The sequence below is a fragment of the Astatotilapia calliptera genome, chromosome 3 (assembly GCF_964374335.1).
Source record: "Astatotilapia calliptera chromosome 3, fAstCal68.1, whole genome shotgun sequence".
Lineage (NCBI taxonomy): Eukaryota > Metazoa > Chordata > Actinopteri > Cichliformes > Cichlidae > Astatotilapia > Astatotilapia calliptera.
The window spans coordinates 84,488,544-84,516,370 of NC_137424.1; the positions used below are offsets into that span (position 1 = coordinate 84,488,544).

A 27,827-nucleotide genomic window follows, 5' to 3' on the forward strand; every position below is an offset into this window, starting at 1 on the left:
CTGCTGACTCTGACCAGGAAAGTGAGACGTCGAAAGAGAGGTAAGCGGGCCGGCGTACTCGTGCGTTTGAGGAGACGCGGACTGCGAACTGCTCTTCCTGGGATCTTCCTTTCTAATGTACGCTCACTCGGGAATAAGATAGACGAACTGGCCCTGATGAGAAGCATGAACAGAGACTTTGCCTCCTCCTGTGTCTTATGTTTTACGGAGTCGTGGCTCAGTGAGAACATCCCAGACTGCGCGCTCAAGCTGGAGGGCTTTCATCTGCTGCGCGCGGACCGGCAGGCCGCTCTCTCCGGTAAAACCAAAGGTGGAGGTGTCTGCTTCTACATCAATAGTGGCTGGTGCACAGATGTAACAGTGATTGCTCAGCACTGCTCTTCCTCTCTGGAATACCTTTTTATTCACTGCAAACCGTTTTATTCTCCGCGGGAGTTTGCTTCATTCATCCTGGCCGCTGTTTACATCCCGCCAGACGCAGATGCGCAGGCAGCTCAGTGCGCACTCGCAAAGCAGATTCTCCACATGGAGCGGACATTCCCGGACTCTCTCATCATTGCTCTTGGGGACTTTAACAAAGCCAATCTGAGCCATGAGCTTCCGAAATACAAGCAGTATATTAAATGCCCGACCAGAGAGGAGAGGACATTGGACCACTGCTACAGCACGATCAGCGGGGCCTATCGCGCGGTGCCCCGCGCTTCAATCGGACTTTCTGACCACGTCATCATCCACCTGATCCCCGCGTACAGACAGAGGCTGAAGCTCTCCAAACCTGTCGTGAGGACCAAAAAACTGTGGAGCAACGAGGCTGTGGAGGAGCTTCGCACGTGTTTGGAGTCTACAGACTGGGACACAATGAAGGCTGCTTCTAACAGCTTGGACGAGTTTACGGACACTGTCACCTCCTATATCCACTTCTGTGAGGACAGCATTGTGCCATCACGCACCAGGGTGAGTTATAACAATGACAAACCCTGGTTTACTCCTAAACTCAAAAAGCTGTGGCTGGAAAAGAGAAAGGCGTTCAGAAGCGGAGACAGGGACTGCTACAGAGAGGCCAAGTACAGGTTCACTAAAGAAGTGGACATTGCTAAACATCAGCACTCTGAGAAGATGCAGCAGCAGATCTCAGAGAATGACTCGGCCTCTGTGTGGAAAGGTTTTAGGAATATCACCAACTACAAGCCTAAAACCCCCCACTCCACTGATGACTTGCTCTTGGCCAACACCCTTAACGACTTTTACTGCCGTTTAGACGAGCCATCAGGCAGCCTTCACACCTCCAACGGCCCCAACAATAGAGGCACTTTGGACACTAATTCCCCCACCTCTCCCCCCTCCATAGAGCCATCACCACCTTCAAACTGTTCACCTACAACACCCCCCTCCTCACCCCACACAAAAGAGGATTTCACACCACCTCCTCCCACCACAACTCTTCATATTCATGAAGCAGATGTGAGGAAGCAGTTTAGGAGTCTGAATGCTCGGAAAGCTCCCGGCCCAGACGGCGTGTCTCCTGCCACCCTCAGACACTGTGCAAACGAGCTGGCCCCAGTGTTTTCTGGCATTTTTAACTCCTCACTGCAGGCATGTCATGTGCCTGCCTGCTTCAAGTCCTCCACCATAATCCCTGTCCCCAAGAAACCTAGGATCACTGGACTAAATGACTACAGACCCGTGGCTCTGACATCTGTGGTCATGAAGTCTTTTGAGCGCCTAGTTCTCTCCCATCTCAGGACCCTCACGGCCCCCCTCCTGGACCCCCTGCAGTTTGCATATAGAGCCAACAGGTCTGTAGATGACGCCATCAACATGGCCCTACACTTCATCCTGCAGCATCTGGACTCCCCAGGAACCTACGCCAGGATCCTGTTTGTGGACTTCAGCTCTGCCTTCAACACCATCCTTCCAGACCATCTCCGAGGCAAGCTTTCCCAGATGAATGTGCCTGATCCCATCTGCCGGTGGATCACTGACTTCCTGACGGACAGGAAGCAGCATGTGAGGCTGGGAAAGAATGTCTCGGACTCCCGGACCATCAGCACCGGCTCCCCTCAGGGCTGTGTTCTTTCTCCTCTGCTCTTCTCCCTGTACACCAACTGCTGCACCTCCACCCACCAGTCTGTCAAGCTAATCAAGTTTGCAGATGACACCACCGTTATTGGGCTCATCTCTGACGGGGATGAGTCTGCCTACAGGAGGGAGGTTGAACGTCTGGTGTCCTGGTGCAGCCACAACAACCTGGTGCTGAATGCCCAGAAGACAGTGGAGATTATTGTGGACTTCAGGAAGCACACAGCCCCACTCCCCCCCATCATCCTGACTGACACCCCCATCACCTCTGTGGACTCATTCCGCTTCCTGGGTACCACCATCACCCAGGACCTGAAGTGGGAGCCCACCATCACCTCCGTCATCAAGAAAGCCCAGCAGAGGATGTACTTCCTGAGGCAGCTGAAGAAATTCAACCTGCCAACACGGACGTGTGGTACGCTGGAGCCACTATCAGGGACAAACAGAGACTGCAGCGTGTTGTGCGCTCTGCTGAGAAGGTGATTGGCTGCAGACTCCCATCTCTGCAGGACCTGTACACCTCCAGGACACTGGGGCGTGCAGCCCGGATCTCAGCTGACCCTTCTCACCCTGGACACAGTCTGTTTGACCTGCTCCCCTCAGGCAGGAGGCTCCGGTCCATTCGCACCAGAACCTCTCGCCATAAGAACAGTTTCTTCCCCTCTGCTGTTGGACACATGAACAATAACCGTATGACTGTTCCCACCACTAACACATGACCCCACGCTGTGTCACTGCATCATTTCATGTTTGGCACTGATCACCACCTGCACTCATGTATATATCTTTCTACGTAGCACTCTTAATTCTTATTCTTACTTTTATTTTTTCATGTCTATTTAAGTGCTATTTATGACACTATGTTTGCACTGAAGCACCGCAGCAATTTCCTAATGTTGTAAACCTCAACATCTGGCAATAAACCCCATTCTGATTCTGATTCTGATTCTAAATGTAGGACACCCTAGTGTCACGAAATCAATCAATGTAGAGCAGTGAAACAAACCACGGAGGCCCCAGAAGATCAAACGATGAGTTTATTAACACACAGGAGAAGAAATATCAGCAAATGTCTTCTGACAAAAATACAGGTCCTTCTCAAGAAATGACCATATTGTGATAAAGTTCATTATTTCCTGTAATGTACTGATAAACATTAGACTTTCATATATTTTAGATTCATTACACACAACTGAAGTAGTTCAGGCCTTTCATTGTTTTAATATTGATTAATATTGATTAGTCTGCTACCAGACTGAGCAGGACGTGAGACCTGTGGACTGTTTAAAGCTGTCCCTCCACAGCTCACTCAGACCTGATCCACACCTCAGTGATATTCTCTGACTTCCTCAGTAGAGACAGAAACCATTCAGATCTGGGACCATCAGCTGACTGATGATGTCACACAGACTGTGTTTTTCAGGAACAGTGATTCTGATGTGAGCCTGCTAGCTGACAGCAGACCTGATGAAAGCACATGTTCACATCTGTGAGGACAGACTGGACTCTTTGACTGCACCTTGGTTCTCCTCAGAGGTCTGTACAGGAGCATGTCCACCCCCACTGAAGATCTCAGTCACTGTGAAACATAGAAAGCTGCTTGTGTGGCCTCTGCCTCACATGTAGATACAGCTACAGGTTTCTCTGTCAGTCAGACTGAAACAGTGTCCTGATGCTGCATCATTCAGCTCTGTGCCCCAGTCAGCATCACTGGGAGCTACCAGTGTTTCTGCCCTTTTCCTGTAACACTACACTCAGCACAGGCTCAGCTGGTATCCAGTGTTGGACTTTGGCTTCAGCTGCTGTGATAGATCCTCTAACATAGATCAGCTCTGCTACATGTTGTTAGATAAGTGCAGCTGCTGTCATGTCCTGATGTTTCTCTGGCTCAGCAGCTTCTCCATCAGAGGTTCACATGGAGCTGATCCAGTATCTCCAGTAACTGTGTTCTGTGCCTCACTGGTTCATCCTTCTGTCTGTGTGACGTCAGTCAGATGTTGAAGTTAAACTCTGTAATCTTCACTGTGTCACAGAGTTCAGTGAGTCCCGTTATTCACAGTATCAATCAGATCATCAGAGAACAGCTGATCAGCAATCAGTGGTGCCAACAGCGCCTCCTGTGGTGAGAGGATGCAATAATGCAATGTAGCATTTTTCCACTCAACACTTGCAGTCATGGAAACTGTCTGTTGGATCTGTGTGACGTTGCTTTCTTGGTTAGAGTTCCTCACAAATGTCCAGATGATTCTTCTAATGAGGCGTCGACCATGTTTGCAGCTCTTTGGAAGAAAACGTCGCCCTTTGCCATCCTTACTTTTCTTTGACTTCTTCAAATGCAGCTGAACTCCAGCTGGTATTTTCTTGGACTTTGCAGCTGTTTCTGGTCATCAGTTCATTCCTGCAAACCTCTGAAGCTGAACAACAATGATGCTGCATTGCTGGCTGATCCCAAAAGGTTGATTCTGTTCATCTGGACGTTTTCAGAAACGTTTGCTCACTGATCAGGTGACTTCTTCAGTCTCAGCTGACTGCAGCTTTACAACCTTACAAACAGCACATTTGCACAATGACTGAAAGCAGCAGCACCTGATATATATGATACTAATATAATACATATACATATATAATCCATACTAATGATGAAGGAACTGAGCTCACAGTCCATTGTTCATTCAGTGAACTACTCAGTTTATTTTGGGCCTCAGAAATGCTCACTCTGTTTGTACATCACTGTCAGCAATAGACTCATTCTGCTGTGTGGACAGGAACACATGTGACATCACTTCCTGTTTGTTTGTGACTGAAGAAGTTTACAAGGAATCATTTAGAAGAGTTTCAAACATCAACTGATTGAATCCATGAATCTGAAAACGTGTTTGTGAGTGAAAGAGACAGACATGTACAGACTGAACTATCTGTTCAACAGTCAGAGTGTTTCTGTAACAGGAGACACTCTTTACACTCCACTCAGCACAGGGACACTGAGGAACCAGGAGGCCAGTCTAACACAAACCCAGGATAAAGAGTTTGAGTGAATGTGGTGTTGAAGGTGTGGAGGTGGATCAGAGTGTCAGAGGAGACTCTGTAGAAGGACAGAGTGCCAGCAGGACAGTCCACATACACTGCTGCTCTGTTAGAGACAGAGGAGGAGGAGGAGATGGATGTTTCTCTGTTATTGTGCCTGACATAACGAGGACCATTATAATCACAGCACAGACTCCAGGACTGATCATTGCATCCAAACACACAGTCATCACCGTATCCTTTCCTTCTGATGCTTCTGTAACTCACTGATATATGAACGTTTCCTCTCCACTCGACCTCCCAGTAACAGCGACCAGTCAGACCATTTCTACACAGCAGCTGTTCACAAACATCAAATCTGTCTGGATGATCAGGATATGACTGAACCTTCTCCACACGTGTCACCTTCCTGTTGTTGTCAGACAGTTGGAGCTTTGTGTTCACTGTGTTTGTGTCGATTGTGAGTTGACAGGAATCTGATGGAGAGAACAAACACAATCCAGCTGCAGTTATTGATCCATCATCTGTTCATTGATTGACACTTTGATGATGACTCCTGACATGATGAAGATGGTTGAATGTGTGCTTATGAGGGGCCGTACAAGCCAAAATTCATACTTTCACTCTCACATACATATATTCTTCTTTCACACACATGTATTGTCACTCTCACACTCATATATTCTTCTTTCACATACATATACTTTCACTCTCACGTAGTTTTATTTTAATTTTTATATTTAGATATTTTTATTGTCATGTTTACACATATTTAACACACACATTGCAATATTATGCTCTCTTATACATGTATTTTAATCTACATATTTACACATTTGCACTCTGACATACATGCATTTACATTTATGCATTCCTACATTTTGCTCTCATTTACATGCATTCAAAATGCATTTAATCTTACAAATAATATATGTATGTAAGAAGAGAATGCATACATATCTGAAGAAAATATATGTATGCAAGATAATAATGTATGTGAATGAAAGAGTATAGTGGAAACGGAAGGAGTTTAATGGAAACGGAAGGCTGGGTGTCTGTACCGCTGTGATTGGCTGAGAAGCACGCGCGGGTCACTTTCAAGAGTCTGACAGCATGGAGGGGGGAGAAGAAACTCGAATTCTTCAGCAAGCTGTCGGCTTGTTAAGAAATATTTTATCATCTCCTGAAACGGTCACATCGTTGCCCTCGTCACTTGATCGAGATGGGACGGGCTCAACTGCACCCAGTGTTACCCACAGCACGGTGGAAAGTGAGATGACCAGCTAACACCCGGGTAGCTTCAACGAGTCAAGTAGCTACACGGAGTTCGACTGGAGTGGGGCAGTCTTTGCGATATCAGACCCAGAAACACTTTGGCAACTGGAACTGCAGATCAAGGAAAAGGTAAGAACGAAACAGTTTTCCACTTAACTATACAACTGCGAAATACAAAATACGAAATGTGCTTTGCTGATTTAGCAACGCATTTTTACCCTTATAAATTTTTAGCCCTAGCTAATTTATTCAGCAGCATCCACATTAAAAACAGTAAAGACCGTGGCATTTATTTCAATATTAGTGGGTGTTTTTACTTGTGACCCGAGTGTAAGTTGATGCTTACTTTAAGATTACTTTATATTAAATCTTCTTTATTAATGTGGGAGGTGTTAGCTACATTAGCCTGCTAAATAAAAGGTTGGGTTAATTTTCTTGTTGTTTTTGTTTAGTTTTGTATTTATTTATTTATTTTATTTATTTATTTAGAATTTTAATCTTGCTAGAAGACATCAATCCAACTCTGTGTTGTGAGTGGATCAATATCTGTACCACTGTAGAGGTAGATAAACATGGATGCCAAGTCATGGCTTCAGTCCAGTTTCTACAGTGTATGAAATAAGAAAAAAAATATGATTGGTGTCTTTTTTGTTCTTTAGTCAAAGTAAAAAGTAATAGCAAATGTTTCTTTGTATGCCTCTTTGTAGCCGTATTTCATTTTAAAGAGCAGTAAAAAAAATATCCCTATGCAGTTTATTTTTTGAGCTTTTGTGATTGAAGGGGCCGCACTGTAGTTGAACTGGAGCATTTAGATTTTCTTTTCATTGTACTTTGATTGTACTTTGATCTATGTATTTTTTAATTCAAGCTTCAGTGAATTCCAATGGTCAAACCCTAAAACATTTTCTATTTTACGTACATTTTCCAGTTTATTCAAAGGCAATTTATAAGCATGCTATTACTTTATGCATTTTTCGTCTTTCAAATTATGTTTCGGTTATTTGTGTTTGCTATTATACTCAAGTCTTACATGCACGAGCAACTTTAAACATATTCAAGTGGGCTAAATGGCTAGCTGTGATACTGTTTCTGTTAATATGAACTGTGTAACATTTTATTTTATTTATAAAAGCTTTGCAACAGTTTAACGTGTAAGCTGGTCACTACCACGTGACATTAGCAACTTTGTTAAGGAACTGATAGTGTCTAAGTATAGGTAAATAAAAAAAATGATACATAAATCTGAATATAGTTTCTGTTTTGTTTTATAGGGCCAAGACACATTATCATGATACTTTCAACAAAGATGTCATCCTTCTTCCACGGCCATCAAGCAGTGTTGTTGTCAAGCATCGCACAAAACAACATTTACATGAACAAGGGCATATATTGAATGGATTTGAATTCCAAAAATCCTGGGACCAGAAAACTGTCTCTGAACAAATAAGGGACACCTTTGGAGATAAACTTTCTATTGATGTAAGGTAGGTCGTGCTAGCAGTCGAAACCTAATGCGACACAGCTTTTGTCAGTAGTCTTTTCGATATCTAGGCATTTCAAAGCTTTACATAACAATTTAAGTCAGAGAGCAGGTAGACATGAATCAATAAAGTAAACTAAAAGAACCAAATCAGTTATCGTTTCTTGAACACTCCATTTTTGGCATACTTTTTTGACATTTGTATAAAGTTTACTTCTGTTACTACTGGTTCAACTCTGATTCAAAGAGGAAAACAAGATTAGCTCTAAAAAAGTTATTGGAACATTTTTGCTGTTTTGGATTTTAAACATTTTACAACTTAACTGTTTTCCAACCTGGAGTTTCTGATGGCTTGTGGCAACAGACTGATTCAAATTCAAATTCAAATTTTATTTGTCACATACACAGTCATACACAGTACGATATGCAGTGAAATGCTTGGACAACTGCTCGTGACCTAAAGAAAACAAAAAAGGAAAAGGCTATGAATAAGATAGGAAATAAATATGAAAAATTAAAAAGGGTAAATTTAACTAGGAAGGAATAAAATATAAATTAAGGTTAAAAATGAAATAACTGTACAACACACTGGGAAAGAATAAGATAAAATATATAAATTAAATTGAAAATAAAATAACTGTACAACAAAATACACATTGCGCCCAAACTGCGAGCAGGACAGGAGCTGGATGCAAATCTCATACATAAAATTTATAAATCAAAAGCCCTATACATCAGACCATCAAAACCAATTTTGGTACGTTATTTGACTTTTGAATGAATCTACATAGCACTGTACAGTAATAATATGAAGACCAAAAATTGGTGCATAAACAACCTTTGAACTTTCTCATCTCTGTTATTTTTAAACTTGCCTTTCACCTTTTTACTTGGATAGAATAGTACCAAGTTAATGTTCCTTTTTTAAAATGTTAATCCTAAGCTCTGGTATTGACTAAATTTACAGCTGCTCTGTTGGGCTGTTTGTGGATTATAGAACGTAAGACTACTGCTGTTCAGGAGATGTGTTACAATTTTGTCTGCCTAGTATGTAAAATTAATTGTGAGAAATATCTATAACTTTTGAAATTTCTCACCCTATGGTAGCTGGGATAGGCTCCAACCACCCCACCTCTGATAAGAATAAGCAGAAGAGGTTGGATATATGGTATTTAATGTTCAAATTCAATATATGTGAATTATTATAATTGTTATTTTATTTCTAAGGATGATATTACAAGCTACAGCAGTGAGGAAAACTGTGAAGAAAACCCTGTTTCATCAAGTAGTAGTAGAATTTCTTGTAGACTTTGTCTTACACGCCACCTTTGAATTCGTAACCCACGTGATCTCAAGCTGCCATGCACATATTGTTCACCTGCATTTGTGGTATACTGAAGAATTTCCCGAACAACCCTGTTCAGGTTTTCATCGGATAATGTTGCATAAGTCAGTGGCTCAATACCAAGGTCCTCTCTGTGCCTGTACAGAGTACGGGAGCTAACCCCTAAGCATGTTGCAATGCTTTGCCAGTTCATTCCAAGAGATACTAACTGAGATATTTGCTCTCTTGAAATGCTGTATCGCGGTCGACCTTGAGAGCAAGTCATAAGAGGTGGAGGTAGCAAGTCTGTTCTCAGATGTAGTTCCTTGTCTGGTTTCATAAGCAGTCAGTAAAAAAATTAGCCATCCATTTAAGGACTGTAATATATTCACTGCTTCTCTATTTCTTGCATCGTCAACAAATCTTGAGATGGAGATTACATTTCCTGGTTTAAGAATGACTTCCTGCTTAAAGGATTAACTTCCTGTGTTAGGAAATGCAGATGTGAATGTCAGAGTGTATGTCTGCAAGGGTAAAGGATAAACACTGGGATTGTATGTATATATGAGTATAGGAGTACAAATATATATGTGTTGAAAGGCAATGTGAGAGTGAAAATACATGTGTGTGAGAGTGAAAATACATGTATGTGAGAGTGAAAATATATGTGTGTGAGTGAAAATATATGTGCGTGAGAGTGAAAATATATGTGTGTGAGAGTGAAAATATATGTACGTGAGAGTGAAAATATATGTGTGTGAGAGTGAAAATATATGTGCGTGAGAGTGAAAATATATGTACGTGAGAGTGAAAATATATGTACGTGAGAGTGAAAATATATGTGCGTGAGAGTGAAAATATATGTGCGTGAGAGTGAAAATATATGTGCGTGAGATGTGCGTGAGAGTGAAAATATATGTGCGTGAGAGTGAAAATATATGTACGTGAGAGTGAAAATATATGTGCGTGAGAGTGAAAATATATGTGCGTGAGATGTGCGTGAGAGTGAAAATATATGTGCGTGAGAGTGAAAATATATGTGCGTGAGATGTGTGTGAGAGTGAAAATATATGTACGTGAGAGTGAAAATATATGTGCGTGAGAGTGAAAATATATGTACGTGAGAGTGAAAATATATGTACGTGAGAGTGAAAATATATGTGCGTGAGAGTGAAAATATATGTGCGTGAGATGTGCGTGAGAGTGAAAATATATGTGTGTGAGAGTGAAAATATATGTGTGTGAGAGTGAAAATATATGTACGTGAGAGTGAAAATATATGTGCGTGAGAGTGAAAATATATGTGCGTGAGATGTGCGTGAGAGTGAAAATATATGTGTGTGAGAGTGAAAATATATGTACGTGAGAGTGAAAATATATGTGCGTGAGAGTGAAAATATATGTGTGTGTGAGAGTGAAAATATATGTACGTGAGAGTGAAAATATATGTGCGTGAGAGTGAAAATATATGTGCGTGAGAGTGAAAATATATGTGCGTGAGAGTGAAAATATATGTGTGTGAGAGTGAAAATATATGTGCGTGAGAGTGAAAATATATGTGCGTGAGAGTGAAAATATATGTGCGTGAGAGTGAAAATATATGTACGTGAGAGTGAAAATATATGTACGTGAGAGTGAAAATATATGTGCGTGAGAGTGAAAATATATGTGCGTGAGAGTGAAAATATATGTGCGTGAGATGTGCGTGAGAGTGAAAATATATGTGCGTGAGAGTGAAAATATATGTACGTGAGAGTGAAAATATATGTGCGTGAGAGTGAAAATATATGTGCGTGAGATGTGCGTGAGAGTGAAAATATATGTGCGTGAGAGTGAAAATATATGTGCGTGAGATGTGTGTGAGAGTGAAAATATATGTACGTGAGAGTGAAAATATATGTGCGTGAGAGTGAAAATATATGTACGTGAGAGTGAAAATATATGTACGTGAGAGTGAAAATATATGTGCGTGAGAGTGAAAATATATGTGCGTGAGATGTGCGTGAGAGTGAAAATATATGTGTGTGAGAGTGAAAATATATGTGTGTGAGAGTGAAAATATATGTACGTGAGAGTGAAAATATATGTGCGTGAGAGTGAAAATATATGTGCGTGAGATGTGCGTGAGAGTGAAAATATATGTGTGTGAGAGTGAAAATATATGTACGTGAGAGTGAAAATATATGTGCGTGAGTGAAAATATATGTGTGTGTGAGAGTGAAAATATATGTACGTGAGAGTGAAAATATATGTGCGTGAGAGTGAAAATATATGTGCGTGAGAGTGAAAATATATGTGCGTGAGAGTGAAAATATATGTGTGTGAGAGTGAAAATATATGTGCGTGAGAGTGAAAATATATGTGCGTGAGAGTGAAAATATATGTGCGTGAGAGTGAAAATATATGTGCGTGAGATGTGCGTGAGAGTGAAAATATATGTGTGTGAGAGTGAAAATATATGTGTGTGAGAGTGAAAATATATGTACGTGAGAGTGAAAATATATGTGCGTGAGAGTGAAAATATATGTGCGTGAGATGTGCGTGAGAGTGAAAATATATGTGTGTGAGAGTGAAAATATATGTGCGTGAGAGTGAAAATATATGTGTGTGAGAGTGAAAATATATGTGTGTGAGAGTGAAAATATATGTACGTGAGAGTGAAAATATATGTGCGTGAGAGTGAAAATATATGTGCGTGAGAGTGAAAATATATGTGCGTGAGAGTGAAAATATATGTGTGTGAGAGTGAAAATATATGTACGTGAGAGTGAAAATATATGTGCGTGAGAGTGAAAATATATGTGCGTGAGAGTGAAAATATATGTGCGTGAGAGTGAAAATATATGTGCGTGAGAGTGAAAATATATGTGCGTGAGAGTGAAAATATATGTGCGTGAGAGTGAAAATATATGTGTGAGAGTGAAAATATATGTGCGTGAGAGTGAAAATATATGTGCGTGAGAGTGAAAATACATGTACGTGAGTGAAAATACATGTGTGTGAGAGTGAAAATATATATGCGTGAGAGTGAAAATATATGTGCGTGAGAGTGAAAATATATGTGCGTGAGAGTGAAAATATATGTGCGTGAGAGTGAAAATATGAATTTTGGCTTGTACGGCCCCTCATATGTGCTGCTTTGTTTTCATGAATCCCATTAAAAACACACTTACACTTCCTCAGACCTGGTCTCAACCATCGGACTCCAGCAGGCTCCACCCTGAAAGGAGGAGGGGGGTCAGAGCAGCACAGTCAGCATGCACACATGGACATTACATGGCTCTCACACACACACTGTTACACACTGAGCTCAAAGCTCGGCTCCACTGTTTTATTCAAAGAAATCTACATTTATTTATCAGCACATTTAAAAACAGCTTGAGCCAAAGTGCTGCACAGAGTAGAGAGAAAATAGGAAACATACACAGTAATGACTATAAAGACTGGTCAGGATTGAAAGCTACAGAGTACAAATGTGTTTCCAACCGGCTTTTAAAAATGTCCAGTGTTGGTGACGACCTGATGTGAAGGGCGACTGTTCCAGAGTTTGGCTGCAGCCATCGATAAAGCTCACCTCTGTTTTTACGTCTAGTTCTGGTCAGAAGCTGCTTATCTGCAGACCTGAGGGCTCCACTTGGATTCTTTTGTTAAAGAGAGATAAGATGGAGCCAATCCATTCACAGATTTAAAGACAACCAGATCTGGAAGTGGATTCTACCACGTACTGGTAACCAGTGGAAAGAGCTGGTGATGGGTCGTCTAGCACAGACCCACCGCTGGAACCAGACAATTCATGAGGGAGAGAACTGTGACCTTATACTTAACCAGACACAGAGTAGGTGTCCTCCTATACCAGGGCTCAGCAACCTTTCTATTCTTTTACATCAAAAGAAAATGTCTCGTTTGTTGGCATTCTATTCAACACAAGCTCACGTTTAAATTGGCAGTTTCTTTGCTTTTTTCATTTTGACATACTGCCTTAACACAACCTAAAATCTCACAAAAAACACTTAAAAACAATGTTTTTTATTTTTATTTTTTAGCATTAAATCACCAACATGTTTAAGAAATCATTTAAACCTTCAACCGCTAATATTAACTAGAGCAAAAATGTACTGCTATTGAGTATAGTTTACCTTTCTTTCACTAGAGGAAGCCTTTAAGACCCAAAGAGCCATTTGGATCAAATACTTTTTGACATTTAAAATGAAGATAACACTGTACACAACATGTGTGAACAACTAAGGTGTGTTGCTTATGAAATCCATGAAGTGCTACAGAGAAAATTACATGTTATTTATGTAATCAACACATTTTGAACTCTTAAAGAAATATAACAAAGCAAAGACACCCAGCTGAACTAAAATGATCCAACAAACCAAAACTGTTGTGAGCCACCACCCTTATATCACCTTTGAGCTTTTGGAGCCTTGACCTGACTTTTAAAAAATAATTGGAAAAAAAGCTCTATGCTGCTAAAAATTGAAAAACAGATATTTGCAAAATTCTGCCTAAATATGTATTTTACCAGGTTAATGTGTGTGGCGGGGCGTGGTCTGCAGCGCCGCTGCAGGGGAGGCGGACGCACCTGAGTGGCACCCGCAATCAGGCCTCGCCACCTTTACGTCTGTGCTCTCTATGCTGTTGTGTTGGTGTGTGTCGGGCTGTGAGCTGCAAAGCTACAGCCGTCTATATGCGTACAGCAACCGTGTGTGAAAAGTGGTCAATAAAGAGATGCTGAAAAGCGTGTTCATGCAAACATCGTCGGGTCTGCCGTGACTATTAGTGAGGCGTTAATGCTACGTAGACTGCCATTAGTGGCTAATGCTAATTATAGGTGAATAGGAGTTGGCAGCTAATGCCACATTTTCTTGCTTTATAAAAATGTGACCAGCTAATGCTAAGTAGGTTGTCATTATTATGTTGCAGCTTTGAGGCAGGGATGACTCCTGGAGTTGCTTTCTCACTGCATATGCTTTATTTCACAATCAGATTGATAACAAAAACATACAGCAGCTCCTCTCCTACTCCTAGCCCTTCGCTGCGGTGGAAAAAGAACGACTCCAATCCCCTTCAAGGAACATACGTACAAAACAGTTTTCCTGATACACCAATGGGGCGTTCAATGCCATCTTGTAAATATGAGTACTCTGGCAGAGTAACAGTTCAAATGAAAAATACACCAGAACAAACAAGCAAACAAAAGAAGAAGTGTGGGGTACCTTTGAACCAATGAACAAAGTATAACAATTTATACTTTTTAACATAACCCGACCCCGTCAATATGTGATATGTCTCACACTTAGCTAATACTAATTAGAGGTGAATTAGCATTATCCGCTTATGCTAACAATGTTTTATCTTAATTTTTAACAATATGAGTAGCTAATGTGAACACTATTTTTCATTCAATTTTAACTTTTCCCCTGCGATGTGAAGAGTTAATGCTAAATAGGCTACCATTAGTGGCTAACCAACTAATGCTAATACCATGTTCTCTTGATTTCTAACAATATGAGCAGCTAATGCTAAGAAGGCTGCTGTTATTAGCTAATGCTAATTTGATGCGAGTTAGCATTACCCGATAATGTTAACACTTTCCCTTCCCTTTTAACAATGTTTACAGCTAGTGCTAGGTAAATGGCCTGCATTTGTATAGCGCTTTTTCTAGTCCTTAGGACCCCAAAGCGCTTTACACTACATTCAGTCATTCACCCAGTCACACACACATTCACACACTGGCAATGGCAAGCTACATTGTAGCCACAGCTGCCCTGGGGCGCACTGACAGAGGCGAGGCTGCCGGACACAGGCGCCACCGGGCCCTCTGACCACCACCAGTAGGCAAGCATGGGGTTAGTATCTTGCCCAAGGATATTTGGCATGCAGCCAGGGTGCAGCCTGGGATCGAACCACCGACCTTCAGATTAGTGGCTGACCTGCTCTGCCACCTGAGCTACAGCCACCTCAGGTAGGCTGATGCTAGCAGCTAATGCTAATTTGATGTGAATTAGCATTATATTAGTGAGGATTTAATGCTAAGTAGACTGCCATTAGTGGCTAATGCTAATTTTAGGTGAATAGGAATTGGCAGCTAATGCTAATACCATATTTTCTTGCTTTATAACAATGTGACCAGCTAATGCTAAGTAGGTTGCCGTTATTAGCTAATACTAATTTGAGGTGAATTAGCATTATCCGCTTATGCTAACAATGTTTTTTTTTCTTACCTTTTAACAATAGGAGTAGCTGATGTGAACACTTTTTTAATTCAATCTTAACTTTTCCCCTGCGATGTGAAGAGTTAATGCTAAATAGGACGCAATTACTGGCTAATGCTAATTATAGGTGAATAGGAATTGGCAGCTAATGCTAATACCATATTTTCTTCCTTTATGTCAATATCAGTAGCTAATGCTAGGTACATAGCAATTATTAGCTAATGCTAATTTAGGTGAATTAGCATTATCCACTAATGCTAACAATGTTTTTGCCAACTCTTTCCCCTTGCATTATAACAATATGAGCAGTTAATGCTAAGAAGGCTGCCATTATTAAGTAATGATAATTTGATGTGTGTTAGCATTATCTACTACTGCTAGCAATGTTTTATCTTACTTTTTATTACTTTTTAACAATATCAGCAGCTAATGCTAACACTACTTTCATTTCAGTTAAGCCTATTTATCATGAATTAACTTCATTTAGCATCAAGAAGTTTATGCTAAATAGGCTACCATTAGTGGCTAATGCTAATTTTAGGTGAATAAGCATTGGCAACTAATGCTAATACCATATTCTCTTGATTTCTAACAATGTGAGCAGCTAATGCCAAGTAGGTTGCCATTATTAGCTAATACTAATTTGAGGTGAATTAGCATTATCCGCTTATGCTGACAATGTTTTTTCTTACATTTTAACAATACGCCATTAGTGGCTAATTCTAATTTTAGATGAAAAAGCATTAACAGCTAATGCTCATACTGTTTCATTTGTAAGAATGACAGCAGCTAATGATACGAAGTCTACCGTTATTAAATAATGCAAATTTGATGTGAATTAGCATTATCCGATAATGGTAACTCTTTTCCCCTGCATTATAACGATGTCAGGAGTTAATGCTAAGTGGGCTGCCATTAGCAGCTAAAGCTAATTTGAGGTGAATAAGCATTAGTAGCTAACGCTAATACCCTTTTCTCTGGTGTTATAATGATGTGAGACGTTAATATTGTTCTCAAACAACAGAATGAGACTGAAATATTGATTCTAACAGGGCCCATAAACAGCATTAGATTAGCAGCATTAGCTTATCAGAGTTTCTCTCATGGTCACACAAATCCTTAGCAGAGCAAAGTGGCCTACTTAGCAATAGCTGCTCAAGTTGTAGAAAGCAAGGGAAAACAGTATTAGCATTAGCTGCTAAATGTGCACTTGAGAACAAATTTATTGAATGTGAATGTAGCGTTTCCAGTATTTAAGCTTCCATTTCCAAATGTTAGCTGCTCCTGTCTGCCTCTTTGTCACACACACAGACTGAAATGATTCACAGCCTTGTTTCATACTTCTGTCACTATCACTGTGGACATACAGCATGGGAAACATACACATGGCTTACACTTTATTAGGTACACATCGATCTCAGGTACACCTGTGACCTAGATGTTCCTGCAAACAGACTCCTTGGAGACCCCCTAAATAAATATCCATGTACTATCCAGCTGGACTAGTGTGTCTGTCCCTGAAAATATTCCTGCATGTGTGATTGTTCATGTCTCATCTGCAGGAAACAAACAGGAAGTGAGTGAAGGACACAGGAAATATTTCCAGCTCTTCCTCCTCTATCAGACATTCTCTTCATACCTGAGAGTGTCCAGTCTCCAGCCTGGATCCTTCAGTCCAGCCGACAGAAGCTTCATTCCTGAGTCACCTGGATGATTGTAGCTCAGGTCCAGCTCTCTCAGATGGGAGGGGTTGGAGCTCAGAGCTGAGGCCAGAGAAGTACAGCCTTCCTCTGTGATCAGACAGCCTGACAGACTGCAGAAACACAAAACATCTGAAGCTGTTTAACAGAGTAAGGTAACAGCCTCCAATATTAGAGAGGAAGCCCCAACCATCAGACAATCGACTGTGAGCAGCACTTGATGTGATGATGGTGGGAAGGGCACAAAGATCCTCCCAGTGAAAACAGGCTCCAGGAGGAGCATCTACCATGACTGGTTGCAGGGTGAGGGGAAAGAGAAGAGATGAGCTCAGAGAGACAAGAAAAAAACACAAACTAAGGAGACAGAAGACAAAAGTTAAGGACATGCAGTAGTGACATATAAAAGTATCAGGAGTGAAAAGAGGGGAGTGGAGAAGAAAGCAGAGCATCATAGGAAGTCCACCAACAGCCTGAGCCTACAGGGAGTGCAGAATTATTAGGCAAATGAGTATTTTGTCCACATCATCCTCTTCATGCATGTTGTCTTACTCCAAGCTGTATAGGCTCGAAAGCCTACAGAGATGCACATCACCTAATATGCTTAATTGGTAATTAAGCATATTAGGTGATGTGCATCTCTGTAATGAAGAAAGAAAGAAGAAAGTGTACTTTATTGGTCCCCGTGGGGAAAATCCCTCTCTGCATTTAACCCATTCACTCAGTGAAGCAGTGTGAGAAGGGGTGTGGTCTAATGACATCAACACCCTATATCAGGTGTGCATAATTATTAGGCAACGTCCTTTCCTTTGGCAAAATGGGTCAAAAGAAGGACTTGACAGGCTCAGAAAAGTCAAAAATAGTGAGATATCTTGCAGAGGGATGCAGCAGTCTCAAAATTGCAAAGCTTCTGAAGCGTGATCATTGAACAATCAAGCGTTTCATTCAAAATAGTCAACAGGGTCGCAAGAAGCGTGTGGAAAAACCAAGGCGCAAAATAACTGCCCATGAACTGAGAAAAGTCAAGCGTGCAGCTGCCAAGATGCCACTTGCCACCAGTTTGGCCATATTTCAGAGCTGCAACATCACTGGAGTGCCCAAAAGCACAAGGTGTGCAATACTCAGAGACATGGCCAAGGTAAGAAAGGCTGAAAGACGACCACCACTGAACAAGACACACAAGCTGAAACGTCAAGACTGGGCCAAGAAATATCTCAAGACTGGTTTTTCTAAGGTTTTATGGACTGATGAAATGAGAGTGAGTCTTGATGGGCCAGATGGATGGGCCCGTGGCTGGATTGGTAAAGGGCAGAGAGCTCCAGTCCGACTCAGACGCCAGCAAGGTGGAGGTGGAGTACTGGTTTGGGCTGGTATCATCAAAGATGAGCTTGTGGGGCCTTTTCGGGTTGAGGATGGAGTCACGCTCAACTCCCAGTCCTACTGCCAGTTTCTGGAAGACACCTTCTTCAAGCAGTGGTACAGGAAGAAGTCTGCATCCTTCAAGAAAAACATGATTTTCATGCAGGACAATGCTCCATCACACGCGTCCAAGTACTCCACAGCGTGGCTGCAAGAAAGGGTATAAAAGAAGAAAAACTAATGACATGGCCTCCTTGTTCACCTGATCTGAACCCCATTGAGAACCTGTGGTCCATCATCAAATGTGAGATTTACAAGGAGGGAAAACAGTACACCTCTCTGAACAGTGTCTGGGAGGCTGTGGTTGCTGCTGCACGCAATGTTGATGGTGAACAGATCAAAACACTGACAGAATCCATGGATGGCAGGCTTTTGAGTGTCCTTGCAAAGAAAGGTGGCTATATTGGTCGCTGATTTGTTTTTGTTTTGTTTTTGAATGTCAGAAATGTATATTTGTGAATGTGGAGATGTTATATTGGTTTCACTGGTAAAAATAAATAATTGAAATGGGTATATATTTGTTTTTTGTTAAGTTGCCTAATAATTATGCACAGTAATAGTGACCTGCACACACAGATATCCCCCTAAAATAGCTAAAACTAAAAACAAACTAAAAACTACTTCCAAAAACATTCAGCTTTGATATTAATGAGTTTTTTGGGTTCATTGAGAACATGGTTGTTGTTCAATAATAACATTATTCCTCAAAAATACAACTTGCCTAATAATTCTGCACTCCCTGTATAGCAGCATAACTAAGGGATGGTTCAGGGTCACCTGATCCAGCTCGAACTATAAGCTTTATCAAAAAGGAAAGTTTGCAGCTGATTCTTCAAAGTAGAGAGAGAGTCTGTCTGCTGAACTCAAACTGGGAGCTGCTTCCACACCAAGTCCAACATAGCCAGGCTGAGTCGTTAGATTAGTCCAAAGTAAAGTCAGAAAGTCATTATTTGTGTCACATTTCAGTGAAAATGTAGAAAAACTATCCAAAAGTTATTTATTTATTTATTTATTTTTTAAATTTCCTTTTCCAACTTTTTATTTTCATTTTTTAAAATTGAAAACGAACAACAAACAAACAAAAACAAACAATAAAAGACATTCACAGTTATGGGACAGAGTAGGTATCATCAACCAGACAGCCCATATTTACACCCATCTATACACAAGAATCAGCACAACATTTAAGAATTCTGATCAGAAGGGTCTAACCGATGATCAATTTAGGGTAAACCCAGAGGAATTTACGTCATCTCTATATTCTGTCAAGTCCAAAGACGGTAATACTGAAAGAAATGGTCCGCAAATTTTTTTAAAGGTTCCGTATTTCCCTTTTACACTATGCAATATCTTCTCAGGTGTACAGTATGATGCTAACTCATTAATCCAATATCTCAGTGTTGGAGAGTTTTCAGATTTCCAATGTGTCAGAATATATTTTTTAACTGCAGTACTCGCAAGTAAAATAAAATATTTCTTGTGGTAATCCACATTTATGGAATCTATGTCACCTAAAATCCATAGTTTTGGGTCCATTTCGACTTGGATCCCAATAGGGATGGGTATCGAAAACCGGTTCTTGTTGAGAACCGGTTCCCACTGTTTCAATTCCTTGGAATTGTTTGCCATTTTTACAAACGATTCCCTTATCGATTTCAGTCGCCCCGAATGACGTCACTGCGTTGCGGAGCGTCATTTACCTGGCAGGAAACACGGCGCCTAAGCGGCTCAAACGCTCAAAAGTTTGATTATACTTTATGAGAACAGATGACAACACGCCAACTTGCAATACTTGCAAAGTAGATATTTCATTTAAGGGAGGAAACACTACGAATATGCAAAAGCATTTGCTCACAAAACACGCGATGACCTTAAATGAATGTCGTGTTTTTAATTCTGCTGTGGACTCGTGAATCTCAGCCCCCCAGCAGCAGCGGTAACGTTTGCACGTCCTCTCCCGTTAATGCGGCAGGTAAATAATCAACTAACAGTGCATATTATGTTAGCGCGATCTGCTTTATTACAAGACCTGCCATTACTGTGCATTTAGGTGACCATGATGAGAGAGACAGAGTCAATTTTAGGTAAGTGAATGTGTTTAATTGTACGCAGGGACATTACTGGATATTCTTGTGTAATTGCTACAGAATAATTTATGTTATACTTTGTTATTGCTACAGAAGAATATTGATTTTATTATTTTACATTTACAATTTTTTTTCCTGGGGACCCTGTGACACCCCATTGAAGAGCCGTAGGCTGTGGATCTCTTAAGATCTCACTGTTGGGTTTGTAAGGCCATGTTACTCCTAAATTTCTATCTTGTTCAAAGAGAAGATATAAAACAAAGTTCTAAGCTATTCGAACTTAGTGTTCTCCTTTTTTAAAAAGAATCGATAAAGAATCGATAAAGAATCGAATCGTTAAACAGAATCGAAAATGGAATCGGAATCGTGAAAATCTTATCAATACCCATCCCTAGATCCCAATTACCCTCGAAATTATTTCAGTAGTCCGTCTCCAGAACTCCTCTATTACTGGGCAATTCCACAGCATATGAAGGAGATCACCATCTATCACCTTACATCTCAAACATTTGGGAGAGTAATTAATATCAATTTTATGTAATCTGTAAGGTGTATAATATGTCCTGTGGAATATATTAAATTGCATTTGTCTATGATTTGTAGAAATTAACATGGTCTGTGCCTGTTCCATTAGATGGCACCATTCTACCTCTTCATAGACATAGCCCAGATCTGCCTCCCATTTTCTTTTCAGAGACGTTTTGTTGCAGTCAGGTAATTTTTCATTAATAATAGTGTATATTGAAGATGCCTTTTATTGACTTCCATGGTTTGGTGCAAAGATGCGTTTCAAAAGGACTTTCTTTAGGAATCTCGGGGAATAATCCTTTGGTTTTTTTCTTTGATCCAGTCTCTTATTTGTAGAAATTTTAAAAAAAATTTGGTCTGGAAGTTTAAATTTTTCCTTTAGTTGTTGGAAGTCAATAAATGTATCATTATTGTATAGATCGGCAAGAATTCGAATATTTCTATCCTTCCATCCCCGCAATATGGAATCGGAAATATGATGTGAAAGATCAGGATTGCCCCATAGGGGTGTCCTTCTAAGAAAAGAAATATTTATTTTTAGAAGTGAGTGGGATTCCTGCCAGGCACGGAAGGTGTTTAATATTATCGAGTTATTTGTGAGCTTAGATAAACATTTTTTCGTACCTAGAAATGGGACGTCTTTTAATGATATGGGGTTCACCTCATATTGTTCTATTGAAACCCATCGAACCTCACTCCTCTCTGCATATAACCAGATCAAAATTGATCGGTATTGGGAGGCCAGATAATAATTCCTAAAGTTTGGTAGGTTGAGTCCTCCCCGTGAATAAGGGGCCTGTAATGAGGAGAGTTTAACTCTTGGGTTTTTCTTTTGCCATATAAAGGAGGTTATAAGTTTATTTAATTCTTTGAAGAAACTTTTAGGAACATTTATAGGGAGACATTGAAATAATAGGTAAACTTAGGCAAAATGTTCATTTTAACAACATTAATTCTCCCTATGAGGGATAATGGAAAATCCATCCATCTCTGTATATTAAGTTTAGTTTGCTCCAGCAGTTTAATATAATTTAGTTTGAATATTTTATCCTCAGATTTACCAATTTGTATGCCCAAATATGTAAATCCATTATTACACCACTGTAGTGGATCTGTAAGAGCTCTAACACGATTATCTTGTATATTTAATGACATAATTTCACTTTTGGTATAATTTAACTTGTATCCTGAAGCCGCACTATATTCTTTAAGACTATTCATTAATGAGGGAATTGACTTGAGAGGGTCCGTTATATACAGTAAGAGGTCATCTGCATATAGGGAAAGTTTATGTTCACTTGTACCGAATTTGATTCCAGATATAGCAACATTAGTACGAATGGCCACTGCCAGTGGCTCGATCGCAATCGCAAAGAGCAAGGGAGAACTTGGACAGCCTTGTCTACAGCCTCTGGTTAGGGAGAAAGTGTCAGAAAGCACATTATTTGTTATAATATTGGCTTTGGGGGCGTTAAATAGTATCCTAACATAGCGGGTGATCTTTTCTCCGAAGCCCATGGCTTCCATTGTCTGAAATAAAAAGTTTGGTTCAATCCTGTCAAATGCTTTATTAGCGTCCATGGAAATTACTAGCAATGGTTCTTGATTTTTTTGAGCGGCATTCATTATGTGGAGCAGGCGCCGCACATTATCTGCTCCCTGTCTGTTTTTAATGAAGCCTGTTTGATCGGCATTTATTATCTTAGGCATAATGTCCTCCAATCTATGTGCAATTATTTTAGATAATATTTTATAATCTGCGTTTAAAAGGCTAAGTGGTCTATAAGAGTCACATCTCTGTTTGTCCTTGCCCGGCTTTGGCAATAATGTAATTGTTGCATTTTCCAGTGATTCCGGTAATTTATTATTTTCTAAGGCTTCTTTAATCATATTTGTAAGTGGTGTCAATAATTTATTAGAAAAGGCCTTATAGTAATCAGCTGAGAATCCATCTGGTCCAGGGGTCTTATTATTTTGTAAACACTTGAGGGCTCGAAGAACCTCCATCTCCGTTATATCTACATCAAGCAGTTCTTTGTCCTCATTATGTAATTTAGGAAGGATTATTCCATCTATAAATCTTTTTGCAGCAGTACCATCGACCCCTTGCTCAGATTTATACAGATCTTCATAAAACCGTTTAAACTCTGCATTTATGAGTACTGATTCATCAAGAAGTTTATCATCTTCCGTTAGAATTGTCCGTATAAATTGCTCCGATGTTTCTTTCTTAATTTGCCAGGCCAGTAATTTACTTGTTTTGTTTCCATATTCATAGTAGTGATATCTAGTTCTGGCCATAGCTGCTTCTACTCTGTTGGTGCATAAGTTATCATACTGCAACCTTGCTTTTGTTAATGTATTAAGACATTCTTCCTTTTTGGTGGCAATATATTCCTGTTCCAAGTTTTTAATGTCGGTCTCCAATTTAGATATCTTCTCTCTGACCTTTTTAGCCTTATTAGCCCCATAAGACATAACCATACCTCTGATATAAGCTTTAAGCGCTTCCCAAATGTTAGCATGTGAGGAGGAATTTGAATTAGCATCTAGAAATATTTCAATATTAGTGTTCATATATGAAATAAAATCAGAGTCTCCTAGCATGTAATTCTTAAACCTCCATCTGTAGGTTATATGCAGTGGAACTCACTGATGTCTTCACAGACATCTTCAACATATCACTCATCCAGGCTGTCGTCCCCACATGTTTTAAAGCCACCACAATCATTCCGGTTCCAAAAAAGTCATCTCCCTCCTGCTTTAATGACTACCGTCCTGTTGCACTTACTCCCATCCTGATGAAGTGCTTCGAACGACTAGTCATGAAACACATCAAGACTGTCCTGCCCCCCTCCCTGGATCCCTTCCAGTTTGCGTATCGGCCCAACCGCTCAACCGATGATGCCATCTCCACTGCACTCCACTCAGCACTCACACACCTGGACAAAAAAAGACTCATATGTTCGAATGCTGTTCATAGATTTCAGTTCAGCATTCAACACTATAATCCCCCAACAGCTCACTCAAAAACTGGTCCAGCTGGGGCTCAACACCTCACTGTGCAACTGGCTGTTGGATTTCCTCACCGGAAGACCTCAAGCAGTACGGGTCGGCAGTAATACATCCAGCACCATCATTTTAAACACGGGGGCCCCGCAGGGATGTGTGCTGAGCCCCCTCCTCTTCACTCTGCTGACCCATGACTGCACTCCATCACACAGCTCCAACCTCTTCATCAAGTTTGCGGACGACACAACGGTGGTGGGTCTCATTAGCAACAGGGATGAGACCGACTACAGAAGTGAGGTGAGACGCCTGGCCACGTGGTGTGCTGACAACAATCTCTCTCTGAATGTGGAGAAGACGAAGGAGATTGTTGTGGACTTCAGGAGAATGCACACCCAACATGCTCCTCTGACCATTGACGGAGCGTCTGTGGAGAGAGTGAGCAGCACCAAGTTCTTGGGTGTGCACATCACAGAGGATCTCTCCTGGACGTACAACACCACAGCACTGGCCAAGAAATCACAGCAGCGTCTTTTCTTTCTCCGCAAACTAAGAAGAGCAGGAGCTCCAGCCCCCATCATGTACACTTTCTACAGAGGCACCATCGAGAGCATCCTGTCGAGCTGCATCACTGTGTGGTTTGGAGCCTGCAATGCGTCCTGTCATAGAACCCTCCAACGCATAGTGAGAGCTGCAGAGAGGATCATTGGTGTCTCTCTCCCCTCCCTCCAGGACATTTACAGCACCCGTCTCACTAAAAAAGCCCTTTGCATAGCGGCTGATCCCACGCACCCAATGCAAAGCTTCTTCAAGCTGCTGCCGTCGGGGAGGAGACTGCGGAGTCTCCAGGCCAGGACCAGCAGGCTGAAGGACAGCTTCATCCATCAGGCTGTCAGGAAGCTTAACTCCCTCCCGATTCTGCCCCCTCTCCCCTCTTCTCCACCACGGTCTCACTGAACTCTGTCACACACACACACACACACACACACACACACACACACACACACACACACACACACACACACTCTCTCTCTGACTCACTCACTGGCCTGCTCCAGTCACCTTGTGGAGCATTGGACTGCCATTACCTCATAAGACTTTGTTGTTACACTATCTCTTACCGTACATTACTAAATCTCCATTTGCACTATTTGCCTATTTGCACTACTCTGCCTGGTTTACACTCAATGTCATTTACCCTTACTTGAATATTGTATATTGTATAGCTTTCTTGGTATAATCGCATTGTATTTATTTAAATTTTTACTTTTTAATTATTTTACTTGCATTTCTTAATCACTCTCTTATATTTAAATGTTCTTTTGCTATTTCATCTAGGGTTTGAGAGTAACGAAATTTCTATTCTCTGTATGTCCTGTACATGTGGTAGAATTGACAAATAAAGTTGACTTTGACTTTGATTTTGCGGTATATTAGTAGCCCAAAGAAGTTTAATGGGATTATGGTCTGAGAAAGTAGCTGCTAAATAAGAGCAGTCTATCACTGTTGCCGTCATATTTTGTGATATAAGAAACATATCAATTCTTGAGTGCGTATTATGTACTGGAGAAAAAAAAGAAAAATCCCTTTGACCTGCGTGGAGGTTTCGCCACACATCAATTACGCCTATATCCTTCATACCTTGGTTCAATGCAGTTGCTGCTTTGGATAAAGAAACTGTTTTAGGTGAAGACCGGTCCAAGGAGGGATTTAGAACCATATTGAAATCTCCACCCACAATATACTGTCCCTCAATTGTAGCCATTTTCATTATTAAATTATTGAAGAATAAAGGGTCATCATAGTTGGGCCCGTATATATTTACCAAAGTTATCTTATTTCTATTTATTTCACCATTTACAAGTAGGAATCTGCCATTTTTGTCCTTTTCAACTGAATTTAGTTGAAAGTTCAAGTGTTTATTAATAAGCAGGGTGACTCCTCTTGCTTTGGAGGTATATGATGAATAAAAAACATTGCCTACCCAATCTCTTCGTAATTTTAAATGTTCAGCGTCTGTGAGGTGGCTTTCCTGGATAAAAGCGACATCTACGTTTTGCCTCTTTAAATATGTCAACATTTTTTTTCTCTTAATAGGTGAATTGATCCCTCTAATATTCCAAGATATACAGGTTATATGACCCTTAATTTAAGTTCGGTGTAGTAAAATTCTGTGCATGGGTGTAATGGTAGGATATAACCTAAGCCAATGAGCTATCTGAACAATTATATAAGTATAAGAAGAATTTTTTGTAAGAGACCATACATAACCCCAAAACATTAAAATAAAAACCTGCCTCATAAAACCCCTATAACAAAACCACATAAGGTAGGTACTTCAACTAAACAATGGTGGTGGCCCAGGCAGTTGTTAAAGTTAAAGTTCTAACCACTCTCGGTAATATATAAACAACAAAGTATTAAATTTTAGCAGTCGAATACAAAACAGTTATTTCTAATTGTGATATTAAACAGTTTAAATGGTGTAAAAAGCTGTAAAGAAAACCGAAAGAGTCAATAAAAGCCTCTTTAGAGGGTCACCAGTTTAAAACTCAGACATTTAAACTGGTGATTCTCCTTCTCTGCTCCATTTCCTCTCTAGACTTCCTGTTCCTAGGAGGGATTTGATTGGCTGAACGTCCTTTTAGCCTTTCTTTAGTTCTTTGGGTGCTAATCAAAGAGGAAAATACACGAGTCATGTGACGTGACATAAGGAGCGCTCTGATTGGTTGGGATTGACAAACTATGGTGCTGTTTGCAAGCTTAGCTTTGCAGAGGCAAGAAAATCTCTTAGATAGCGATGAGACGCTCCACAGTGACGTTTCCACACTTTGGAGCTTCTGAAGTGCAGATGTTTGGAAACGCTGCTCCAACACGTGGTTCAAACACCCAGATCACGTGACCTCAGCTGCCACAGGTGGCATACCTGCTGCTTCCATGTTAGCTCCAACAGGTGGTCAGTGTGCGAGCAGAAGATGATATTAGTGACATCCAAACAAGGAAGGAAGAGACTGTTGAAAGCAGCGAGCTATGACTGCTGTGAACACACCACAAACACCTTTATACAACTAAATATACTGAGAGCACACTGCTGTGGTTGCTGTGGTAACATCCATATATCCAGATGTTTGGGGCCGAGTCTGCTTCCTCATCCGCTTCCTCATCCTTGGGAAAAACCCTCAAAGTTTGATGTGTTTTTTTGTGATTTGGTTTTATTTGTTGTTCTACACACTGTGAAACAAAGCTAGAAGCCCCTGTGGTACAGTGGGGGACCCAACCTGTTCCAACAACAGTCAGAAGGATTTTATTAAGTCTCATTTTCTGTTCATAAGGAAAACATCAATAATGAAGAGCACATGTTTATAGAGGCACATTCAGACCAATGACAACAGTCCATTCACACTGACCTCCACCTTTTTAAATGTGAGTAAACACATCAGGGTTCTGGTGCTGATGTGGTATCTGGGACAGGTGATGATTTTGAACTCAGTCTGAGGTTTGACTACATTGAACCTGCACTGCTTTATCCTGTTTATGACACATTTATACCCAAAGTCTCAGCTGGATAACAAAGAACGAGGAGAAACACATTTGTTGAGAGAATTGTTAACAAATGTGGTGAGAGTGTTGTAATAGTTACAGACAGAACTATGATTTATTTATTTAAATGCATTCCAGGACGTT

General features: G+C 40.6%; 1 protein-coding gene and 1 long non-coding RNA gene across 7 annotated transcripts in view; one reads left to right on the plus strand and one right to left on the minus strand.

Annotated features, from left to right (window-relative positions):
- LOC145426036 (uncharacterized) overlaps nucleotides 1-19,030 on the plus strand; it is a 315,349-nt gene extending 296,319 nt beyond the window's left edge. Inside the window, exon 2 of the long non-coding RNA XR_013906806.1 lies at nucleotides 18,211-19,030. This is a non-coding gene — a long non-coding RNA (uncharacterized LOC145426036). The remainder of the gene's footprint in view (nucleotides 1-18,210) is intronic.
- Nucleotides 1-27,827, minus strand: part of LOC145425991 (NACHT, LRR and PYD domains-containing protein 12-like) — a 262,822-nt gene that overhangs the window by 213,021 nt on the left and 21,974 nt on the right. For 3 of the 6 annotated variants that reach the window (XM_080299522.1, XM_080299520.1, XM_080299521.1), the window contains 3 exons: nucleotides 17,043-17,216; nucleotides 12,356-12,402; nucleotides 3,103-5,579 (listed from right to left, as the gene is read on the minus strand). The exons of the other annotated variants lie outside the window; for them this stretch is intronic. In XM_080299522.1, the coding sequence (XP_080155648.1) occupies nucleotides 5,047-5,579; nucleotides 12,356-12,402; nucleotides 17,043-17,216 (754 nt within the window). In that variant the 3' untranslated portion in view covers nucleotides 3,103-5,046. Of the gene's footprint in view, nucleotides 1-3,102; nucleotides 5,580-12,355; nucleotides 12,403-17,042; nucleotides 17,217-27,827 lie in introns of those variants that run through there. 6 annotated transcript variants of the gene reach the window in all.